Source organism: Brassica napus, chromosome C7 (genome assembly GCF_020379485.1).
Source record: "Brassica napus cultivar Da-Ae chromosome C7, Da-Ae, whole genome shotgun sequence".
NCBI classification, from domain to species: Eukaryota; Viridiplantae; Streptophyta; class Magnoliopsida; order Brassicales; family Brassicaceae; genus Brassica; species Brassica napus.
Window position 1 is genome coordinate 43,959,033 of NC_063450.1, and position 23,300 is coordinate 43,982,332.

The 23,300-nt window shown below is 33.8% G+C and overlaps 2 protein-coding genes across 2 annotated transcripts; both read left to right on the forward strand.

Annotated features, from left to right (window-relative positions):
* The first annotated feature begins 87 nt into the window (after nucleotides 1-87).
* On the forward strand, nucleotides 88-8,172 carry LOC106350621 (polyadenylate-binding protein-interacting protein 13). The gene is made up of 11 exons (XM_048761975.1): nucleotides 88-1,258; nucleotides 1,335-1,724; nucleotides 2,037-2,144; nucleotides 2,239-2,283; nucleotides 2,381-2,453; nucleotides 2,533-2,645; nucleotides 2,754-2,813; nucleotides 2,953-3,000; nucleotides 3,095-3,163; nucleotides 3,563-3,624; nucleotides 4,118-8,172. The coding sequence occupies exons 2-11, from the start codon at nucleotides 1,359-1,361 to the stop codon at nucleotides 4,167-4,169; spliced, it is 996 nt and encodes a 331-aa protein (XP_048617932.1). The 5' UTR covers nucleotides 88-1,258; nucleotides 1,335-1,358; the 3' UTR covers nucleotides 4,170-8,172.
* Nucleotides 8,173-8,575: 403 nt separating this feature from the next.
* Nucleotides 8,576-12,107, forward strand: LOC106348477 (CDPK-related kinase 4-like). The gene is made up of 11 exons (XM_013788223.3): nucleotides 8,576-9,292; nucleotides 9,383-9,513; nucleotides 9,603-9,644; nucleotides 9,727-9,835; nucleotides 9,920-9,998; nucleotides 10,076-10,372; nucleotides 10,446-10,555; nucleotides 10,681-10,785; nucleotides 11,106-11,168; nucleotides 11,443-11,610; nucleotides 11,710-12,107. The coding sequence occupies exons 1-11, from the start codon at nucleotides 8,780-8,782 to the stop codon at nucleotides 11,845-11,847; spliced, it is 1,755 nt and encodes a 584-aa protein (XP_013643677.2). The 5' UTR covers nucleotides 8,576-8,779; the 3' UTR covers nucleotides 11,848-12,107.
* Nucleotides 12,108-23,300: the final 11,193 nt, after the last annotated feature.

A 23,300-nucleotide genomic window follows, 5' to 3' on the forward strand; every position in this document is an offset into this window, starting at 1 on the left:
AACTGAAAAATTTGGTATTGGGTGGGTCCTTGTTTAGTAAAGAAGACACTCTAAGACTCCAAGGAAGCACTGCAATGGATCCTGCTCATTCACCTTTGGCTGCGGAAACATACGCCATGTGGCTTGCTGCTCATCAACTACATATTTTGAGTTACAATAAGGTAGCTTTCCTAGGAGATTGTCAGGAACTGCTAAAGAACTTGGTTGCTGCCATAAATGGGGGTACTAAGCAAAGGCAGATAGCTAAGGAAAATGCAATGCTTCAAGACATCAAAATATTGCATCCAATCAGCATTTTACCTTTCATTATGTTCCTAGGATCTTTATACATGTTGTTGATCAGTTAGCAAAACACAGGCTAGGATAAGAAATCAAAATTATGTAATATCCTGGCAAAGTCACTAACATGATGTATTCCAAAAGTTTAAAGTAATGAGAATTAAATGGGTTGATAAAAAAAAAGGACCTTATACTTTACTAAGTTTCCTTGATAACCTTTTTACGATGGTGGTCATTGCCTCATTGGTCAATGGTCACCTTCTTATCGTCGTTTTAAAGAAAAACTAAAAAAAGACCAGGTCAAGCTTTTAATTGTCTTAAAAAACCTTCTCTGTTCTTCTTCTAATTACTCTGAAACCTCCAAGCACTAATGATTAGTCGATGCTTGTGTTATGAAAGTCAATGATTTGAGAGAATACATCCATGCAAACTTAACGAAATTAAAAATGTTTTGACTTGAAGAAAACTAGAACATTATACATTACATATATTAATTTTGTAAACCGATCAATTGTTTTTTTTCATCAATTGGTTTACTTTTAAATTTTTTATATTGCTAATTATACGACCCATGCATATAATGCCATTGCCATATTTGTGTATAAGAGAAGGTTTAAATTTGTTGCCAAGGGATATAAAAATAATGAAATTTGTTGCCAAGAGGAAAAAAAAAGTAATTCAAAGAGAGAAATTATTAGAATCTTATTAAGGAAAATAATATTAACTTTTATTAGTAATGAAAATGTGAAATACGATTAGCAAGAACATTGAATAAATTGATGTTGACAAATGACAAAAAGTAATTAATGAAAATTAATTGTGTTTGTATATATTTCTTGACTTGAAAATTTGTTTTTATTTATAACCAAAAGAGCTTACTGTTCAAACTTTTCTCCAGATCATTCTTATAAAAATCTTGCTCTCCAAGACATTCTTGCTCCGTGATCGTTTGGAATTCCACTGACTGATGCAACAACTGGTTTATATTATTATGTTCTCTTTTTTTTTTCAATCTCAGTCTGATTGTTATTTGATATTTATTTTACCATCCACAGATTCATCTTTTTGAGTGAGTGATCATGGCTGTCTCGGAAAATGCTGATGTGATGAAAATGGACTCTTCTGGTCAGAGTCAAGACAAAAGCAATGTCTTAGAAGCTGATACGAAGCCGCCATGTTCTGATGATCAGAAGAGCCCTGAATCCAATTCCTCTGTTGAGATATCAAACCCAACAAAGGACCAGAACGGTGAAGGAACTCTCAAGAGTGAGATAAGTCATTTGGATGTTAAGTTTTCTAAGTTGAATCCGATGGCTAAGGAATATGTTCCACATTCACTTGCTCAAGCCCACTCTGGGTTTGTGAGTAATATGGTATGGCGTAACAATAACATCGCAATGATGCAAACTATTCCTGCTGTGGAGAATGGCCATTTTGATACAAGGGTATGTAAAATATATATATATATCATCTCTGAGTTATGGCCTATATATCTGTTGGATTTGTTATGTTTCATGCAGTGTCTTCTCAATTTTTGACCAAAATGCTTATGATTCTCCTTTTTTATGGTTTTTACATTTTTAGTTTAAGAAAACGGGTTAATTACTCAAAAGTTTTGATTAAGCTATAAGAAAATCTGAAATGTTTTGTCACACTTCCATGTTTGAGTACAATATATAGTTGCATGTAAGGGTAAAATTTGTGTTGTTATATTTGAATGGCATGTTTGGAAGTGTGGTCTTATTCTTTTAATACAGAGAGGGAACTTTGGCCAAGGGCAAGGATGGACGAACAGAAAAACAAGCTTGGCTCAGAATACAGATGTAATCAGGAGAACTGTATATGTCTCAGACATTGATCAACAGGTTTGAAAAGAGATTTTATGTCTCAAGAACTTGCTTTCCCAGAAGTAATCCAATACAAATAACCAAAGTGCCCTCTTTATCTATCTTTTTGTAGGCTACTGAGGAGGAACTTGCCCGTCTCTTCCTTTCTTTTGGTCAGGTACTTAGAATAATAATCTTTCAACCACTTTGTTTTATAATCTTCAAACTCAAAAGTCTCATACGTTTTTTTGTCCATCTTTGTGTTTAAATCAAAGATTGTTGATTGTCGTATCTGCGGTGACAGTAACTCTATTCTTCGTTTTGCCTTCATTGAATTCACTGATGAAGGTAGGTACTTCTACTTTCAACTGTCTCACCACTTGAAATATTCTCCTTGTGTTTACTAATCAGTGAAGTAATGTCTCAGAGGGAGCTAGGTCTGCTTTAACAATATCGGGTACTCTGTTTGGTTCTCATCCTATTAAGGTTCTTCCCTCCAAAACAGCTATTGCACCTGTTAACCCGACTTTCCTCCCAAGGGTTAGTTGAGTTATAGTATAATCTTAGGCGTTAGTATCTTTTCAGATTAATGCCAATTAGAAATCTATAGATCACTGAATTTGTGTAATGATACTTTGTTTCTTCAAGTCTGAGGAAGAGCGCGAGAAATGTGTGAAGACTGTTTACTGTACTAATATTGACAAGGAGGTAATCTTGATTTTCATTTCCTAATCAATTATGATGTTATTTGGCAAAACCTCTGTTACGTTTAGTACTTGTTTGCATCAGACTAATCAAACAGTGGAGAAACTCATCTGTTCATCTTATTTTTCGTTTTTTTATTCAGGTCACACAAAGGGAACTGAAAGATTTCTTTAGAACAGCCTGTGGGGAGGTACATGTTTGGTTTTGACTATGGCCAATTGTTTATACTATAATATATGTTGTGTTTTCTTTTTCAGTTTGATGTCATCTTTATTTCTTTTTAGATTCAACATTTGAGGCTTCTTGGAGACTATCATCACCAAACCCGCATTGCTTTTATTGAATTTACCCTGGTGAGTTCCTCTTGTCTTGCCTGTTTCTTGATAAGTTACTTCATGTGATAAAAGACTTTTCGAATTTTCTAATTTTCATGTGCACAGTTCGATCCATTTTGCTTATAATCACTTGCAAAAAAGAAAAATAATGTTGTTAACATCATGAACTTGATTCTGAAGTTTACTTGATCAGTTTAGAATATTTCACTTTATAAATCTTTCATCTTTGTATTCATTTTACATACGTGATGGCTCTTTTGAAGTCGTGCTCATTCTTGGACTACATGTCTTATTGATAAATACACCCTGCAATAATGTGCATAATCCACTATGTACTGAATTTTTGTTTGGCCTGATGAGGCAAGTTTGACCCTAATCAACTTTATAATGTTCAATGATTATTTTTGTGTGTTGCAGGCGGAAAGTGCAATCTCTGCTCTTAATTGCACCGGTGTTGTCTTGGGCGGGCTCCGTGTAAGGTAGGTTAATTACAAATTTTTACTTTTCTTGTTTTTTACTGTAGCCTTTCTTTTACAATGAACTCCTTCAGTTGTTGGATGCAGAATCAATAGTGCATGCTAGTTGTAGATATTAATAATATGATATAAATTTTATAACACATCCTCTCGAAATATCTCTTGTGCCTTGCTCAGTAAATGCAAGATTGTTGATTTGTATTCTGCCTTTGGTCATCTAGTGTTCTGATGATATATATTTCATGTGAGAAACAAAGATTCATACATGACAGAGAACACACTTTGTTTTTTGATTCTGTTTGGGGATATATGCATGGTTATTTCCAAAGAGAACACACTTGTTAGAAATCTTATTAACCCATTTGTGTGTTTCAGCTATTATTTTTTTTATATGTTTAGGTTGATATTATGTGGTGTTCTTTAAAGTTAAACAAGACATAGTAAAAACTGAGCACAGTGAGACTAATATTTTTCTCATTTTTTTCTATATGTGAAGGGTAAGCCCGTCGAAGACGCCAGTAAGGCCACACCCCAATGATTTAAACTAGAGTATAATCACAGCCCGATCACAGAGATCAGGTCAAGAAGAGAAAGAGAGAACAAAACTCATTTTAAGATAATACTTAAGTCGTTTTCTGTTCGTATAAACATCCTCTTGTTTCTTTAATTGGCAGGTCTTTTTAGATCCCTCAGTAAAACTTTAAGCTAGACTTTCTCCTTCTATTGTTTTTGTTGTTGGAAACCTCTCTTTGGTTATCTTTATGGAACAATTAAAATGATACATGTCAAATCGTTTACTGATCGTTGGTGTTGTTTCCGTTAGATTTTAGGTGAGTCTATATGCTTTGTGAACGAATATTTAGTTTCTTGGTTAATTAGTTTTGCGCTACTTTTTCTTTGAATTGATAATTATATGGGAGATCCTATATACTTTTTAGTTGTTAAAAAATCAAAAATGTTGGCTGGTGTTTTGATAATTTCAGACACTCTTTTCCATAATTGTGATGCACTTTACTTGTTAGATTCTTTTGGTCTAGTAATTTACAGATTCTGTGTGTTTTCCATCACAATATATTTTACAGTTTAAATTATATTTTTTTTGCTTAGGTAGCTTTATTGATTCTAAAACCATTTCAATCAAATTAAAGTATATATCATGCTTTTATAAATTAGAAAATCCTATCTTTTTAATTGTTAAAATCAAAAGTGTGTGTTGGTGTTGTGAAGATTTCAGTCGCTCCTTTCCACAATTATGATGCATTTTACGTGTTAGATCTTTTGGTTGATGTTTAAAGATTCTTTTCGAATAAAATTACAAGAAAACCATCTAATCTATTAAAATAGAGTCTTATTTTTTATCTACTTAAAAATATTGTCATTTAAATTTGGACCTATTCACTTCTCACTAGAAAATATATAACATTCATTATTATTAGATTAACATTACAAAATATCTTCTCCCTCTAATTAAAAAGATTCCGTCGACTACCCATAATACACTAACATCAAAATACCCTAACGTAGTTATATTTGAACCTTTCAAAGTTCATTAATACAACTGTGTCTAATCTTTTAGGTATATTATAATTGATACAAACATTTACACAATTGTATAACACACATTTCATTTGTTTTTCCTCTACTCATTGTCTCATGTTTGAATCTATGGAAGTTGGGTAGGTCCTCATTAGAAATAATCTGATATATAGACATTTGTTTCTTCTTTTTCTCCATGACTTCTCTTCGTCATGAATAAAAAGAAATATTTTGGTTACCTGCAAGGAGAAATGAAAACAGATTCATAAACATTTATCATTCATGCATATTAGAAAAACCCAGTGTTCTAAAATACGATTGGTACGCCTGTATATACGGCGTATATACGCTGTTCAGTAGTACACTGTAATGTTTTTTGGTAACAGCAGAATAATATGGTTATTGTTTATAAGGTATTTATACGACATTTATACATCGTTTAAATGGCGAATCGTTTAATTTTTAAAAAACTTAGATTCTAACGATCTTAACTAGAACAAACAATAAATTTTCTAACATTACAGTAACAAAATTACAAAATAACGATTTTTATTTCATCTTCTTATAGTTTTTAAAGTTCTAACAATATTATCTAAAACAACCAAATCGTTTCCTAAAATATGCTAAAAAATAGAAACAATTACTTTAGAATCACGATGAACTTTAGATAACTAAATTAATATTGTTAGAATTGCTATCAACCAAATAATCTTTTTGTAAATCTAACCTAAACAAACGATAATAACAAGAGATCAAGATTTATTAAACATTTACCATATCTCATAATATGGTATATAACAAATTTTAACTTTTGTTATGTTTAATATTTATAATTTTGAACTTATTTTCTAACAATATGATCAAGATTTAATTATTTTCATTTGATCAAGATTTAGATCAAGATTTTATCATTTTGTTGACAAAAAAGTAACTGATTGCAAACCACCAAATGTAAATATATAAGTTTATGTTTTGAAAATATAGTAAGTCATATATATCCAACTAAACATTTTCAGACTAAACTTTAATAATAACTTTTTGCAAAGTAGAAATTTTAATATTGTTTAATAAATATGATGTCCAACTACATCCATAATGATAATTTTACATAATAAACTTTGGGTCAAAATCCATTTAAATAATATATTTATTTATTTAGAGTCCTACTTATATTTATTGATAAAATGTTGTTATTTAAATTCTGGACCTATGCACTTTTCCGTTGATAATAAATTAGATTGGCTATTAAATATATAAATCTGAAAATTATGCTACACTAATTCATTTTGCTTACCAATTATTTGGAAATCAATAAAAATGACCGATATTTTAACCAAGTGACATTTAGTTTCGACATACAAAAATATCTATCTCTAAATATGACATACACAATATAATATAGTATACGTGAAATCAATTCATTATGTCTCTTTATATTTCTCACTGCTACAGAGACTAATTCAAACATTTTATTTATCAAGATTTTAATGTATGCGATGATAATTAATAACCGGTGCTATATAGAATTGGTTTAACTAAGCCATTGCTAGTTTTATACATATAAATCAATCTATTGGTAGCATATAAGGTTAGAAGCCGGTAACCAATATTCAATATTTCAAGCATGAAATGTTTAAATTATGTTTATGACACAGATTTACTGGAACAAATTCATTCTAATATTCTTATAAAAACAAAATAATTATATAGAAAAAAGATTTACTAACAAAACAAATAAGTAACTGAACTACGAACTACATATTTCTTGATTAAAATTTAATGAGACTGTAAAATTTTCTAACACCATTTTATAAAAAATAATCCCGCGTTTTAACGCGGGTTAGAATCTAGTTTAATCAAATTAAATTATAGATCAGACTAGTAGATTGAGTTGACTGAATTAAACTGGTTTGTTTGAGTTGAGCACCCTTGGCAAAACTACACACCAAGTATGAAACCAAAAGTAAAATTAGGCACATTACATATGAAAGTTTTAGTTGACTTTAATCAAGGTTGTGTTTGTAATTATAAAGTATAAAATTATACTCCTAAAAGCATAGATCTTATGTTTCAGATTGAGACATTAACCTGTTATGTAGAAAATAACGTATTCAAACGTTGAAAAGCTCAAAGTGGAAACTCGGAACAACAAATGTCAACTTATCAGACCGTTGTCGGCTCATCGGTCAATATAGTTGGGAAACTTATAAGACAAGTTACGCGCTCAAAGAGCATGCGCCACGTGAAAATATTACTTGCGGCACATGCAAGTTCATTGACAACCAGATTACTGAGCCATACCCAAGTAAAAGATCAAACCGGAATGCCTATGGTTAAGAGACGACTCTTGTAATATGAAGGTAGCAAACTCTGTATGTTTCTGGTTAATTATTACTTAGCCACTTGTTTAAGGTTAACCAATTGAACCGACGACCATAACGTCTTGCCTGCATCGTTATCGACTTTTTTCGTAATTTGACCGGCAACCATTTGCTACTAATATATTATATATACATTCATCAACATTATTGCTCTGGAGTCTGGACCTGAACGGTAAGATGTTGAAATTTAAACCTGCTTACCAATGTGTATCAAGGCGGTTTAAACCGGTTTATACTTAAGATGCTAAACCAATACCCAATAAATACACCATGATTCAACAGTTTGATGGATAAATGACACAACTATCTGATGGAGAAATGCGATAATCACCATGATTCAAGTTTAAACTAATAAAAATCAGTAGTATCAAAGCAACACATGGCGACACTCACGTTTGTGGCATTGTGTCATTTGTACAAAATAATTGAATTGATACTAACTTTTTTAATTAATGTCAGAATAATCTTAACTAACCATCAAGTACAATTATCTAAATGAATATATTCACTAAAATATTGTAAATGCTAAATATATGAAGATTCCATACCATTTATATAGATTTTAAAAATCTTTTGACAAGGAAATAAAAGTATCTAAATATTTCAAATCAACTTTCCTTATAACATAACTTAACTTTACATCTTAAGAATAATAATGTATTTAAACTCAAAAATAAGAAACAAGTTATTCCTTAGGTAATACATCCTAAGAGTAATAATGTATTACAAAATTAACATCTGATTTTAGTAATGTAAGTCATTCTGAATTGAATATAGTTGTTATAGTTGAAAACATATCAGACCAAAAAGAGTAAAAAAAAATTTTAATCAAGAATATGTAGTTCGTAGATCAGTTACTTATTTGTTTTGTTAGTAAATCAATTTGCAAAAAAAAAAAAATAAGAGTAAAAAAAAATATGTAACATGTAATGCATGACCCATAAAAAAGACATTAAATGAAATTTTTTTTAAGAAACAATTAAAAGAGAGATTAATGACAGTAGGCGCTGTAGGTTGTTGGAGTGGTCATTGTTTTCAACTCTGTGTCGTTTTATCAATCCAAAAGAAACGCCTTTCTCCTTCCCCTTCTTTTAAATCTTTCTTCAGAAGCGGAAGCTCTTTTCTTAATTTTTTTTAAAAAATAATTAAATAAATAAACACACTGTTCAACTTCGCCTCCTGACCGTCCGATGTTCTGACTCTGACCGATCAGTCAATTTGAACCTCCACATCCAACGGCCATGGGCCACTGTTACAGCCGGAACATCTCCGCCGTCGAGGACGACGAGATCCCCGAGGCTCCCGATCAACCGCCCCAAAATCACCGCCATGCTTCCGCTCCTCAGTCTCCTCTCGCCTCCGAGGTCAACTCCTACAACATTAGCCCGTTTCAAAGCCCGTTTCCGGCGGGAGTATCTCCGTCGCCGGCGAGAACTCCGGGACGAAAGTTCAAATGGCCGTTTCCGCCGCCGTCACCCGCCAAACCGATCATGGCGGCTCTGAGACGGCGGAGAGCCGCCGCGCCGCAGCCGATCCCGGAGGACAGCGCGGACGTCGGAGGAGGAGGAGAGAGCAGCGGCGGGGGAGAGAGGCTGCTGGACAAGAACTTCGGGTTCGGGAAGAACTTCGAAGGGAAGTACGAGCTGGGGAAGGAGGTGGGGCGAGGGCATTTCGGTCATACTTGCTGGGCTAAGGCCAAGAAAGGGAAGATGAAAGGACAAACGGTGGCCGTCAAGATCATCGCCAAAGCTAAGGTCTGTCTCTAGCGACTCTTTTTTTTCACTGTTCATTGCATAATCACTATGTCGTTTGATGTGCGTGTGTTTTTTTTTTTGGTCGTGCAGATGACATCGGCTGTATCGATCGAAGATGTACGGAGAGAAGTGAAACTGCTGAAGGCTTTATCAGGACATAGGCATATGGTTAAGTTCTACGATGCATACGAAGACGATAATTACGTCTTTGTTGTTATGGAGTAAGTCTGTTACGTTCTTATCTAAAACGTTACAAGTTTGTGCAATAATCTGATATATATATATATATTCAAACTTTTCCCCTTTTCAGGTTGTGCGAAGGTGGAGAGCTATTGGATAAAATTTTGGCTAGGTAAAATCTCAGAGTACACCTGTCTTAGTCTTACTACATTGGTTATGGATTAAATTTTTTTTATTATTGCCTTTACTTGCAGAGGTGGCAGATACACTGAAGTGGATGCTAAACGTATTCTTGTACAGATTTTATCTGCAACTGCATTTTTTCACCTCCAAGGTGTTGTCCACCGTGATCTCAAGCCGGAGGTACACAGTCGCTGCCTCTATAAGCTTTTGTCTCTTAGCTATTTATGGTTTTTGCTTAAGTGGTGCATTTGTTTCTGTATCCAGAATTTTCTCTTTACCAGCAGAAACGAGGATGCAATCCTCAAGGTCATAGATTTTGGCTTGTCTGATTTCATTAGATACGGTAATAATCTATTTCTTTGTTACATGATTCTGCATATAGTTAGTCTGTGAGTTAAAAAGATGTTGTATATATTGCAGACCAGCGTCTCAATGATGTTGTGGGAAGTGCATTCTATGTTGCACCTGAAGTACTCCATAGGTCTTACAGCACCGAAGCAGATATGTGGAGCATTGGTGTCATAAGTTACATACTACTCTGTGGAAGCAGACCTTTCCATGGAAGAACTGAATCTGCGGTTTTCCGCTGCGTGATTAGAGCCAACCCTAATTTTCAAGATATGCCTTGGCCTTCAATATCTCATACTGGTAAAGACTTTGTGAAAAGGCTTCTCAACAAGGACCATAGGAAACGAATGACAGCTGCTCAAGCCCTAGGTTAGTTTCTTCTTTCTTGAAATGGAAACAAGATTATGGCATTAAGTGATATTTATATGTTCTGTGTTTGCAGCTCATCCGTGGTTACGTGATGAAAACCCTGGTTTGCTTCTCGATTTCTCGATCTATAGGTTGGTCAAGTCCTATATTCGTGCCTCGCATTTCAGACGATCAGCACTTAAGGTTATTTCTTGATACCCTGTCATATTATTAATATCAAGTGAATTGATCTTATCTTTCTTATGGCTGGCTATTTCTTATCTTGATCTTCTTTTTTTTTTTTTTTTCACTTGTTAATCTTTCAATAGGCTCTCTCCAAAGCTATACCCGAAGATGAGCTTGTGTTTCTTAAGGCACAGTTTATGCTCCTGGACCCTAAAGATGGAGGCCTATCTCTTAACAGCTTCACTTCGGTCAGTGTGGCTTTCCTGATTTAGCTAATAGCATTTTGACTCCGTCTTTGATTTGGGAATCTATATATCCATTACTCTGACCCCTGATGGAAAATCTGTAAAATCTTCAACCCTCTCCCTAGCTTGGATTAGTCTTACAACCAAAGCTGCATCTCTATATGCATTAAAACCTAAAACTCAAGATATGATACTGATGGAATCAAGGAAATGAAGACATAGAATTACTATAAATAGTTACTAATGCAAGAACTAGGAATCCTGATTTAGAAGAAAAAAACTAATACTTATCAAATGAATAAATCATTTGAGTGTAACTGCAGGCGTTAACAAGATATGCTACTGATGCGATGATGGAATCAAGGCTTCCTGACATTTTAAACACGGTAACACATCTCTGGTTAATATATGTTTTATCTTTGAATATTGAAGTTTATGGGTGGAGCAGTTATAAATGTTAGATATGGTTTTCATGGTGGTTAATAGTCAAAAATGATTGCGGATAACATGAACCAATGGTTATCTTAACATTCAGAAATGAGAGCCTTTATTTAACATATATTCATCACCATTATCATTGATGTTAATTTTTCTTTGCTGATTCTCATACTCTAATGAATCTAATTACGCAATTTTCTTTATTTTGTTCTTTCTATGAAGATGCAACCATTGGCGCAAAAGAAGCTGGACTTTGAAGAGTTCTGTGCAGCTGGGGTCAGCGTTTACCAACTGGAAGCTCTTGAGGAATGGGAACAGATTGCAACTTCAGCATTTGAGCACTTCGAACAGGAAGGGAATCGAATCATATCCGTCCAAGAACTAGCCGCGGTATGGTCCTAAAATTCAACTTGTATGAGAGTTGCACCACCATCTCTTTTGTAAGATTTAAAACATATTTTTAATGATTGGGGTCGTGATTTAAAGCAGGAGATGAGCCTGGCACCAAATACATATCATCTGCTCAAGGATTGGATCAGGAGTTCGGACGGAAAGCTGAGTTTCTTGGGCTACGCTAAGTTATTGCATGGTGTGACCGTACGTAGCTCGAGCTCAAGACCTAGGTGACACATCGTCATGTCAAAAGCCTTATAACGTGTAAATCAAGTCTTGAGAAATATCTAAACCTTTATAGTGGAAGTGGAAGTGGAAGCTAGGGGATTTCTTTGTAAATGATTCTTTGAGCATTTTTGTTTACAGGAACCAAACCTTAAAAAAAGCATAACAAACTATATATTATAGAAGGAAACTGGTGAGGTGTTGATTTTGGTTTTATTTTCGGCTTTCAGTTTGGTTAGCATCATCGGTTAAGTGGTATTCAGAAAGTAATTAACCGGAAGAGACTTTCTGTCACCTTACCATTACATGATCTAGTGTAACACATATTTTTAACCAAGTAAACAACAATCCGGAGTTTGGTAGAGAACATATTCTGCATGAAGAAAGTATGGTAATAGAATTGAAGTTTGCGGTCAGAACTTTGAACACGTCTACTCGTGAATTACTCTATAGACTGTAGTTTACATAGTAACCACTTTCTTTGGCAGATATAACAAATTTTGCAGAGTAAGTTACACTCGTTTAACATGTGAGAGAGAAAGAGGACAGCAAAAATGACATTTGTGAAATGGTTGGGCATGTGATTATAGAGGAAGAAGAACCTAGACCACCCATATACTAAATGTACAAGAAGGTATATGCAAGATAAACATTAGCCTAGAGCTCTCAAATATTTTCGATATATATATATAAGCATATAACTTTCAAATTATTAAAAACCAAATTTTATTGAAATATATGTATATATATATATATATATATATATTAAAAATTATTTCTTTTTTAATCAAATTGTCAATAGCCCCAAATTCCAGTATTGGCTCTTTCATAAAACACTTGACATGATAATTAACAGTTAATATTATCTTCTTTCCATTTATCTCAGACGGCTTCAGAATCCCTTTTCGACCAGGTCCCTAACGTAGGCACCACTTCTCCTTCCATAAAGGTCGGGGACTTGATCGTTAAAGAATTTTGAGGAGGACAAAACCCGTTCTTTTATTTTCTTATAGACATTTTTTTAAACACAACTTAATTTTTTCGGTTACAATAAATGGAGGGAATATGACACCCTCATTGATTAGAAATATAAACAACATAGGCAAAGAAAGTTTAATAAGATAATTTTTCAAAAGAATATAATAGCAAATTCAAGACTAAGCTTGAATGCTTTGAAAAAGCTTTTGCAACCAAATCGGATAGCTGATAGTCACATAACGGAGTGCTGTTGAGAGACAGCTCTCACCTACAAAAGAAACCAAAGTAGTCTCAACTGCACCTTCTGGGCTCGTACAAACCGTTACAGTATGTCCGGTACACAAGATGACAAACCGGTGAGAACGTCGGATAGCTGCAAGATAGTAACATAAATGAGTGAAGTTAAGAGTCAGCTCTCACCTACGAGAAAAACCGAAGTAGTCTCAATTGTACTTTCTGGCCCGTACAGACCGTTACACAAAATGACTAACCGGTGAGGAAGCTGATATAATACAAAATTCACATGTAATCGGTAAGAGATATATGGACGATTTTTCTAGGTGTTATTTATTTTATCGGAAAATTTGTAATATTGGATTATTCCCCGAATTCAATGTTGATTTCCATTTTGAGTAAATTTTGAAGCAAAAACATAATTCAGTAAATGATTTGAGAATTTGTTTTTTTATTTAATGCTGATTTATTATGACATTACATTTATGCGAAAAATTACATAGACGATTCGACAACCGACAATACTATCCGCATTATGAAGATCTACGCCAAACTGCATCATCTGAGCCATCATTGGACGATCCATCCCTGACCAGATTTACTTGTACCATGTTGAAGATTTCTTGTAAGCCTTTCTTCTGTAAATATGCATTAATAAATTGCTCTCTCCGAGACTTGAAACCTGGATTTCCTGTAATTTGAAAGAAATTGCATAGTCTGAGGTTCGAACCCCAGACCTGGGTGTAGAAGTTTTTGAGGAAATATTCTATTGTAGAAGCGTATATAAGTAAATAAAACCAGGGTCGACTTTGGACGTGTGCTCATGGAGCAATTGCACAGGGCCCCACAATTTTTTTTGCAAATTTCTTTTACACATGAGGGTCTTAGAGTAGAATTATCGCAGGTTTTTAAAGGAGTTTTTAGAGAAAAAGTATTGCGTGGACTCCATAGAAACATAAGAATCGGTCACATAAAGCACCAAATAAGGACTGACTCTGGTTTGTTTCTTGAACTGTTCGCGGACCCTACCGACACGTGGCGACCCGCGACTAGTGCGCTTTTTAATTTTTTTTTTAATCAGACAAAAAAAGAATACTAATTTTTTTTAAGAAACACTTAATGGGTTTCAGGGATAATCATGGTCTTAGAGTTATGATTTCTTGCAAGAAAGAGCCCTCAATTTTTTATTTGTGCAAGAAGGCTTTAAACTTTTTGATTATGCACTGGGTCCACATATCTTTTGAACCGGCCTGAAGAAAACAAAACAAAAAAAGTGAGAACGACAATAAGTCCAAAAATAAAAAGTCTGTTATGAACCAAATTGTGAATGACTCATAACCAAGAGATTATGATTTGTAATCTTTCCATTTATCTATGATGGTGTAATCTCCTATATAAGGAACCTCTATGTTATGAATAAAAATAGACTTTTTTATTACTTTTATAACACGTTATCAGCACGAAACTCTAAATTCCTAAGCTAATACCCAAATCGAAAAATCCTAAAACCCTACCCCTAGCCGGCGATCCGACGAACCCTAAACCCCGATTGCGTCTCTTGTTCCCGCATCTGTTCCATCTCGCGTCCCCGATCAGCTTCAGCCCAAGGCGTTCCTGATCCTAGCTCAGACGTTCGCGACCCGAGAGCAGCTCCAGCACGCGACCTCTTCCTCGTTCGCGACATCATCAGACAGCTCGCGTCCGACTATCAAGATGTTCCCGATCAAGCAACAAAGGACGTCCGCGACCCGATAGAAGCGACTCGATCCATTCCAGCTCGCGTCCCGTTCGTGTCCAGCTCGCGGCTCAACTCCTTTGGTGGTCCGATTCAACAATCATCTACGGTTAAAAGGTAATTCAAAACCTAAGAACCCATAATCGAACATGGATTGATTGATAAAGAATGAAACACTAGAACCCTAGTCTTTATGAATCAAAACCATAATGTAATAGATCAAAAATTCTAATTGAGTAAATCGAAGCTCTAAAAGTTCGATACCCCAAACCCTAAATCATGTTCCCACATGATTAAAACCCCAAATCAGTTTTTACAAGTTAAAATCCGATAAACCCTAACCCTATATCTATAAACCCTAAATAATATAAGTATCAGAATTAATTATACTATAATTATCAAATCACATATTAAAACCCTAATCGAATATTTTGAAATCAAAACTGTTTTCGGTTTTGATCATTGAGGTTTTGACCGTTAAATTGATAGATTTATTTTCTTATCCTGCTTGGTTAATTGTTCATCTGATTTAAAATTGTTTAAATCGACCAGCCTGTTAAAACATTGATTGAATCGGATAGGTTGCTAGCTTGCTTTGCTTTTATAATCCGAGAGGTTGATAGATTGACTGAGGTTTACTTGTTTAAAATCCGAATGATCTGATTGCATGATTCTTGAGGTTTAATATCATCTGCTAGGATTGATAGTTTTGTAATCTGATCTGTTTTAAATAGAAACCCTAAATAATCCATATGATAGGTTATATTGATCTGATTTGGATGTCTTTGAGAATTGAGAATCCGTATGTTAGGTTGATAGATTCATGATAAAATCTATTGTCTTGAGGTTTAAGATTGTATGCTAAGTTCGACTAAATTGATTGATCTGGTTATATGCTTTTGAGGTTTGATAAATTCAGATACTAGATAAATTATTTACACATGGTTTATGCTAAATACCAATCAACCTTGAAACTGATTCATTGAAATTCATGCTTGAAATCTATATTCTAGTATTGCTAAAATCAGTCTTCAAACTGGTTCATTGAAATTCATGCTTGAAATCTATATTATAGTATTGCTAAAATCAGCTTTGAAACTGATTGAGTGATTAATAAATCTTTTTACTAGTCTTGCTAAAATCCATTGATTGTTAAACCCTAATTGCATGATTAATTGAATCCGTTTTTGCTAGTCTTGATAAACCATAATATTATGAGCACATAGAAATAGTATTGCTGAGACTTGCTAGAAATTGACTGATTGATTAAATGCCTTTAAGATTGATAGTCTCATTGTCCTCACAAGATTGAATTCCGAATTGATTGTTTTTAAGAGTAAGGCCGCATGAAAATTATACCTAAATATTGAGTGATATATGATTTGAGATGTCGAAAATCAACCTGGATTTTGCTGTCCTAAATCTCTCTGGAGATAATTATTTACGGTGGGCATTGGACTCAAAGATTATCATAAAGTCAAAAAGACTTGGTGAATGTATCATAGAAGGCAATAATGCCAATGAGAAAGATTGATACATGACAATATTAATTATTAGCCATCATCTTATTAAGAGTCTCAAAGATCAGTATCTAATTATAGAGAATCCTCTAGACCTTTGGACATAGTTAAAAATCGAGATATGATCTCCAAAAAACGATGTTATTACCAAAGGCCCTATTTGATTGGAGGAATCCCAGAATCCATGACTATAAGTCCGTGGATGAGTTTATTGCTAGCTGGACAAAATAATGGATTACTGATGAGAAACAGTGAATTGAGACCTCCTGGATTAACCCCATTACCAGATACCAATAAGGCCGCAGAAGAAAAAAAAAGGTAACCACGTCCAGAATGATAGACCACACGGTCATAGCCGTGGAGGGTGGAAAGGACATGGCCATGGCCACTATAACATATTTGGCCGGGGGAATCACTATGGCAGATGCCGTGGGTATCAACCCAATTTGAGCCATGGTCAAGGCAGTGGCCGTGGTATATCTTTTAAACCACAAAGCTCGGCCAAATCAGTGTGCCATAGATGTAGAATGGGGAACCATTGGGCTAAGATATGAAGGACTCCCAAACATTTTGTGACCTCTATCAAAGAGAGTCTGAAAGGGAAGAATCCTGAAACCCACTTGGTCTATAAAGATGGTGAAAATAATTACGAACATGATCAAGATGATCTTATGGAATATGAGACTTATGATTGCCTAAAAGAATCAAGTTGATAATCTGATTTCGACATCAAACTTGTGTGATTTCTTTGCTTGTATGCTTTCTCTGATTTTTATCTCTTTGAATTTATTTCTATTACATTGTCTGCTTAGATTAAATGAATGAATGATTTTTCTATATGAGTACACTGAAAAATGCCAATATAAGTACTAAATCAGGTATCGCCAGTCTGAAAGAAGACTACGGCTAGGCTAATATATTATTGCCTAAGGGTATGCATCTAGAAATCAGTGATGCCTTATATTCACCCAGCTCTAAGAGCAAGAGCAGCCTATTGAGTTTTAAAGATATAAGAATGAATGATTTCCATATTACAACAATGGGCGAAGGAAACAAAGAGTTTCTTCAGATATATGTATAAAATCGCCCAAGGCCATAATAAGTCCTAAAGACTATACCTGCATTCTCTACTGACCTAGACTATGCATAGATCAGTATGATAGAGCTAAAAACCTGCGAAAATATACACTTTATGGCACGACCGGATTGGCCATCGTGGTCCAAACATGATGCGAAAATTGATAATCAAAAGGCACACATTAAAAGATATGAAGAGTTATCCCAAAGAATCTCACGTGTGTAGCATGTACACAAGGGAAACTCATTAGGCCATCACCAGTAAAACGGTTACGAGCCCTTTTTTTATAAATAAAGACTATATGTCTAGATAATACTGGTGAATACATGTCCCAAGCGTTTAAATGATTATGGTATGTCCATGGGGGTAAGTGTGGACAATTCTGTGATACATGTCCATACCAAGAATGGCTTGGCCAAAATCTTTTAAAACGCAAATACTTGATTGATAGACCATTACTTATGAGGTCAAAACTCCCATTCACAGCTTGGGCCACACGAAATTTATATGCACCTAAGTTAATACGCATCAGGCCATTTAGTGAGCATAGATATCCCCTATCACAATTATTAACGGGTCAAGAGCCAGACATACCCCATCATAAGACGTTTGGATCTGCTGTCTATGTACTAATTGCTCCACCACAGAGAACTAAGATGGAACCTCAAAAGGAGGATGGAGATATATGTTGGATATGATTCTCCCACAATAATAAAGTACTTTGAGCCAACTATGAGTGATTATATTTGAGGCCAGGTACACAGATTATTTTAAGACCAGGAGGAGAAAATAATAATAAAGCTGGTAAAAGAATGGTAAAAGAAATAGAATGGAATCAACCATCAATGTCTTGGCAAGATCCTCAGACTAAAGAATGTGAAATAGACGTCCAAAGATTATACATTTACAAAGCTAGCTAATCAAATGCCAGACACATTTGCTGACCCGAAAAAGAATGACTAAGTCATTAATAAACAAGCTTGTAAAGCACCAACAAATTTGATGTCCAAGAAGAGACACAGTCAAGTTGCTACAGAGTCTAGATAACGTATGAAACGTGGTAGACCAAATAGGTTCCAAAAGATAAGAATCCTCGGAAACAAAAGAAAGGTGCAGAGAATGATAATCAAAATCCAAATCCGAGGTTACTAAGGAAACCATCCCATACATGGAGGTAAGGCCGGCCGACTCTAAGGTACAGGACCTACAGGTACCAAACAATGTAGCTTGGGATGCCAAGCTGCAAAGTATTAAAGGTCCTAATAATAATGAATCTCAATATTATATCATGTCTGGAACATAATAGAACCAATAAGGAATGTCGACATAAGATGATTTATTTGCATACAAGGTAGCACTTGAATTTATGAATATAAGCGAAGATCATGAACCCACGTCAATATAAGAGTGTGCACTCGTAGAACATATTTGATTGAATGGAAACGTGGGGTTAAATAGTTTAAGGAAGAAATGCGTATTTGGCCATATGATTAAGACACCATATGATGTTAAAACCAATAGATATAAATGGGTCTTGTGAGGAATAAAAATCGTGAGATATAAAGCTGATGTTGCACAAGGATTCTCACAAAGACCAGTAATAGATTATGAGGAGACATACTCCCATATGGTGGATGCAACTACTTTTAGATTTTTCATAAGTCTGGCTATATAAGAGAGAAAATTAGACTTGCAGCAGGTTGATGTAGTGACTGCATATTTATATGGTCCACTGGATAATGAAAGTACTAGAGGGTGTTGAGCTGAAAGTACAACAAGCTCTCGAGAACAATATTGATAATCATCAAAGTATATGATCTGAATATCCTAGGAACCTCTGGATACAATTTCCCAAACAGTTGAATATCTCAAGAAAGAGTTTGAGATGAAAGATCTTGGAAAACAAAGTTTTGTTTGGGATTACAGCTTGAGTACATTAACAATGAAATCCTTGTGCATCAAATAGTATATACAGAAAAGGGTACTCAAGAGATTTAATATGGATCAGTCTCACCCATTATCTAGTACATGGGCGTGAGATCACTTGTTTTGGGCACTGATCCATTCAGTCCAAAGGTGGACGATAAAGAAGTCTATTTAGTCCTGAGATGGACGATGCAGAAATCTTGGTTTAGACACTGATCTGATTGGTCCATAAGAAGGACGATGGAGAAGCCTTTGATTTTGGTTTATTTTATACTAACCAGCCCAAAGAGGGGTTATTTGGTTTTGTTGATTTGTTTTCAGACATGTTATGTTTTACACATGGTGGTACACGCATATCACAACAACATCATCCAAGATTTCGTGTGTGTGTATTTGTGGTCGATGACTCAATATGTTCGATCAGATTGTGGCATGACCGATGGTAAAGAAGAACCAACTATCATGTTCGAGGACGAAGCATATTCTGCCCAAGATCTTCATCACCCACGGATTGCAGAAAATTGGAGAGGTCCCTTGGACCTTCAGTAATGTCCAAGGATGGGGAGTATTGTGTGTTGTACTCTTTTTTTCTTCACAACGGTTTTTTGGGTTTTCCTAGTAAGTTTTTAATGATGCAACATTAAAATACATTACAAGCTCTATATGGTTATGGCATCCAAGGGAGAGTGTTATGAACCAGATTGTGGATGGCTCAGAGATTATGATTTGTAATCTTTCCATTTATTTATGACGGTATAATCTCCTATATAAGAAACCTTTATGTTATGAATAAAAATAGACTTTTCTATTACTTTTATAACAAAGTCACGTTTTTCTCCTAACTAACTCAAAAGTCACGAGCAGCACTACTCGATCTTTATAAAAGCACGAAAGCCCAACCCCTTAACAACATATACAAACACATCTATATACTACTAGTGGCTTGTCCGCGCGTATTTGTTAATTGTGTAGTATAATGGTTGATATTTGTAAGAAAAAAATATAAGTGTTAATTTTGTGAATCTACGGATGGACGTTTGGTATTAGATAATTAAGGCTCCGAATAGTAACTGCGATTTCAGCGGTGCGGGACAAGCGGTTCAACTGCGTTGTGGTTCTAACAGTTATAAAAATGTATAGATATATGGTATATGTAAAGATTTTTGTTATTGTTAACTGCGGTACGGAACGGGTGGTTGTAAACATTCGGATCCTAAATTGTTGGTTGAATTCAAATTGTGGTCATTTATTCTTTTTAGTAGTAGTAGTGTTGAAGCAATGTTCAGACTCACTTAAGACAAGTGGCAGACACATGAGTGATCAAATCTTATGTTAAATGGAAACTTTACCAATAAAGGTAGTGATTTTTTGAAATTTCTACTTTCTATGAACAAAAAAAAAAATTGTACAGATTTAAGAAGTATTAGGTGACACTCTCTTTCTCTATGTGGTCCATCACTCGTTAAAGAGTTATGACACTGTTAATATTTCATTAAAATTGTATATCGATTGAATATTTAGTGGTTCTATATTACAATGCTAAGGATGACAAAAAAATATAATAATGGTAAGAAATCTTTTTCAGCCTACTAAATTATAAGCAAAATCTCTTAGTGATCTCCGTTGAAAAAACTATAGACCGTCTCTGAATAGAAATTGTCTTATGTTTTTCTTAGCGTAAAATATCAGCAAATAATTTTTTTGAACATATAAGTTGATGTTGTAGCTATTTGTTTGAGTTGTGGAACCGTTATTATGGAAGTCTCAACGATGTTGAGGATCAGCTTTACATTTATCAATTGGATGTAGATTCTGTATGTGAGGGATTGCTATTTTATTGACATATGCGAGCTGTATAAATTTATTTCAAAGCAGTGAAATAATGTTTATATTGTTTGAATACACAAATTGAATTACTAATAGTTGAAGCATAAAATATAAAATTTTGTAGAGTAGGTTTTATATGAAATATATAATTTATTTTATTTGTTTGTAATAGTAAAATTGGTCGCATTTTTCTTCTATGTTGTTGGGAAAAATACGTTACTGTGGCATCTGTCCTTGCTAGTGTTGTTAAGTAACAATGGAGTTTTTTCACATACGCTCAGTGCATTGACTTTATTGATGTCTTTCAACATTGATTTCATGTAGTTTCCATGTCCATGCAAATAGATACTGATGCTAATAGATAGTCTGCCAATAGGTTGTTGTTGGTTTTTTTTTTTAACAGACGGAGCGGATTTGACAAGAAAGGTGAGGGTTCCATACATGCTCGGTCTTTCTTCAAGGCATCTAAAACATTGGGCTTATTTAATTATCTACGATTCCAAAGTTATTCTAGTGTAGTATTATAGAAATCTTGAGTGTCTCGCTTTAAAAAAAAAACTTAGATCAACAATTTATCTTTTCTTTAATTGGTTTTTATCTTTTCAATTTATTCTAATTGTTTATTACATACTATGATAGTGACATTTTACTTTTTTTTTTTTGTGTTAACCACCAAAAAGCATGACATAAATAGTTCTAAGCATATTTCAAAAATTTGACCAAAAAAAGAAAGCAAAATTTTAAAAGTTTATTTTGAGTTTTTCTAAACAAAATATAACAATAGTAGAACTATAACTACATGTAGAACTGGACAAAAAAATCTGGATCCGGAAAATCGAACCGAACCCGATCCGAAAAAGTAATATTGAATCCGAACCGAAATTGATTAAATATCCGAACGGATTCATAATTTTGATATTTAAAGAATCGAAACCGAATCCGACCCGGTCCAAAGTATTTTGGGTACCCGAATGTATCCGAAATATATTTAAATACCTAAATATGTTACTTATCTTTAGATTTAATATATATTAAAAAATCCAAAATATATAAAATACTTTTAAGTTTTCCTAAATACTTGAAAATATACACAAATAATCAAAATTAAATGTCTAAAATAGCTAAAATATATTCAAAATACTACAAATACTTGAAAGACTATCCAAAAATTCAAATCAAACCAATTTATATGTTAATTTTATGTATTTTGACATATGCTATTCAAATTTATATGTAATATATAATTTTTTTTATTGATTTTGAGAAATTTTAAGTATATAATAAATTTAAAATTTTATAAAATAATTTAAATGGATTATCCGAACCTGAACCGAACCCGCAAAGATCCGAAACGAACTCGAACCGAAATTTAAAAATATCTGAATGAGGCTGAAATCTTTGAACCCGAACACTCGAAACCCGAATAGATCCGAACCGAATCTAAATGGGTACTCGAACGCTCACCTCTAATTACATGGAATTCTAAATTTTTATCAAAATAATTAAGACCACAATTTTTTTCCATATATACTCGGTCCTTCTTCAAGGCATCTAAAGCATTGGGCTTATTTAATTATCTACAGTTTCAAAGTTATTCTAGGGTACAATTATGGAAACCTTGAGTGTCTCACTTTTTAAAAAAAAACTTAGATCAACAATTTATCTTTTTTTAATTGGTTTTTATCTTTATTATAATTGTTTATTACATACTATTGATAGTGACATTTTACTATTTTATTTATTTGGTTAACCACAAAAAAAATATGACATAAATAGTTCTAAGCATATTTCAAAAAAATGACCAAAAAAGAAAGCAAAAATTTAAAAATATTTTGAGTTTTTCTAAAGTAAAATATAATAATAGTAGAACTATAATTACATGGAATTCTAAATTTTTATCAAAATATTTAAGACCACAGTTTTTTGTTTTGCTTTAAGCCACAATTATATATGAGCCACTATTGTTTCCTTGAATCGTTTTTTTTGTTACAGTGCAGTAGTGGAGACTGAAAGAGTTTTTGCATATTTATAAGGGTTTTTGGCAAAAGTGACTCAAAACTTGGAGTCAAACAGAAAACTAACCTTTTCTTTTGACTCCTTTTTTTTTTGAGATTTTAACCCCACACCTGCAGTTTATCTACGAAAATGCCATTAACATTTTTTT

Excerpts from the sequence above, each read along its gene's own strand:
- LOC106350621 (XM_048761975.1), top strand. The coding sequence starts at position 1,359 with ATGGCTGTCTCGGAAAATGCTGATGTGATGAAAATGGACTCTTCTGGT. Across the intron at positions 1,725-2,036 it reads ATGGCCATTTTGATACAAGG|AGAGGGAACTTTGGCCAAGG; the intron begins GTATGTAAAATA and ends CTTTTAATACAG. Across the intron at positions 3,001-3,094 it reads TTAGAACAGCCTGTGGGGAG|ATTCAACATTTGAGGCTTCT; the intron begins GTACATGTTTGG and ends ATTTCTTTTTAG.
- LOC106348477 (XM_013788223.3), top strand. The coding sequence starts at position 8,780 with ATGGGCCACTGTTACAGCCGGAACATCTCCGCCGTCGAGGACGACGAG. Across the intron at positions 9,293-9,382 it reads AGATCATCGCCAAAGCTAAG|ATGACATCGGCTGTATCGAT; the intron begins GTCTGTCTCTAG and ends TTGGTCGTGCAG. Across the intron at positions 11,169-11,442 it reads TTCCTGACATTTTAAACACG|ATGCAACCATTGGCGCAAAA; the intron begins GTAACACATCTC and ends CTTTCTATGAAG.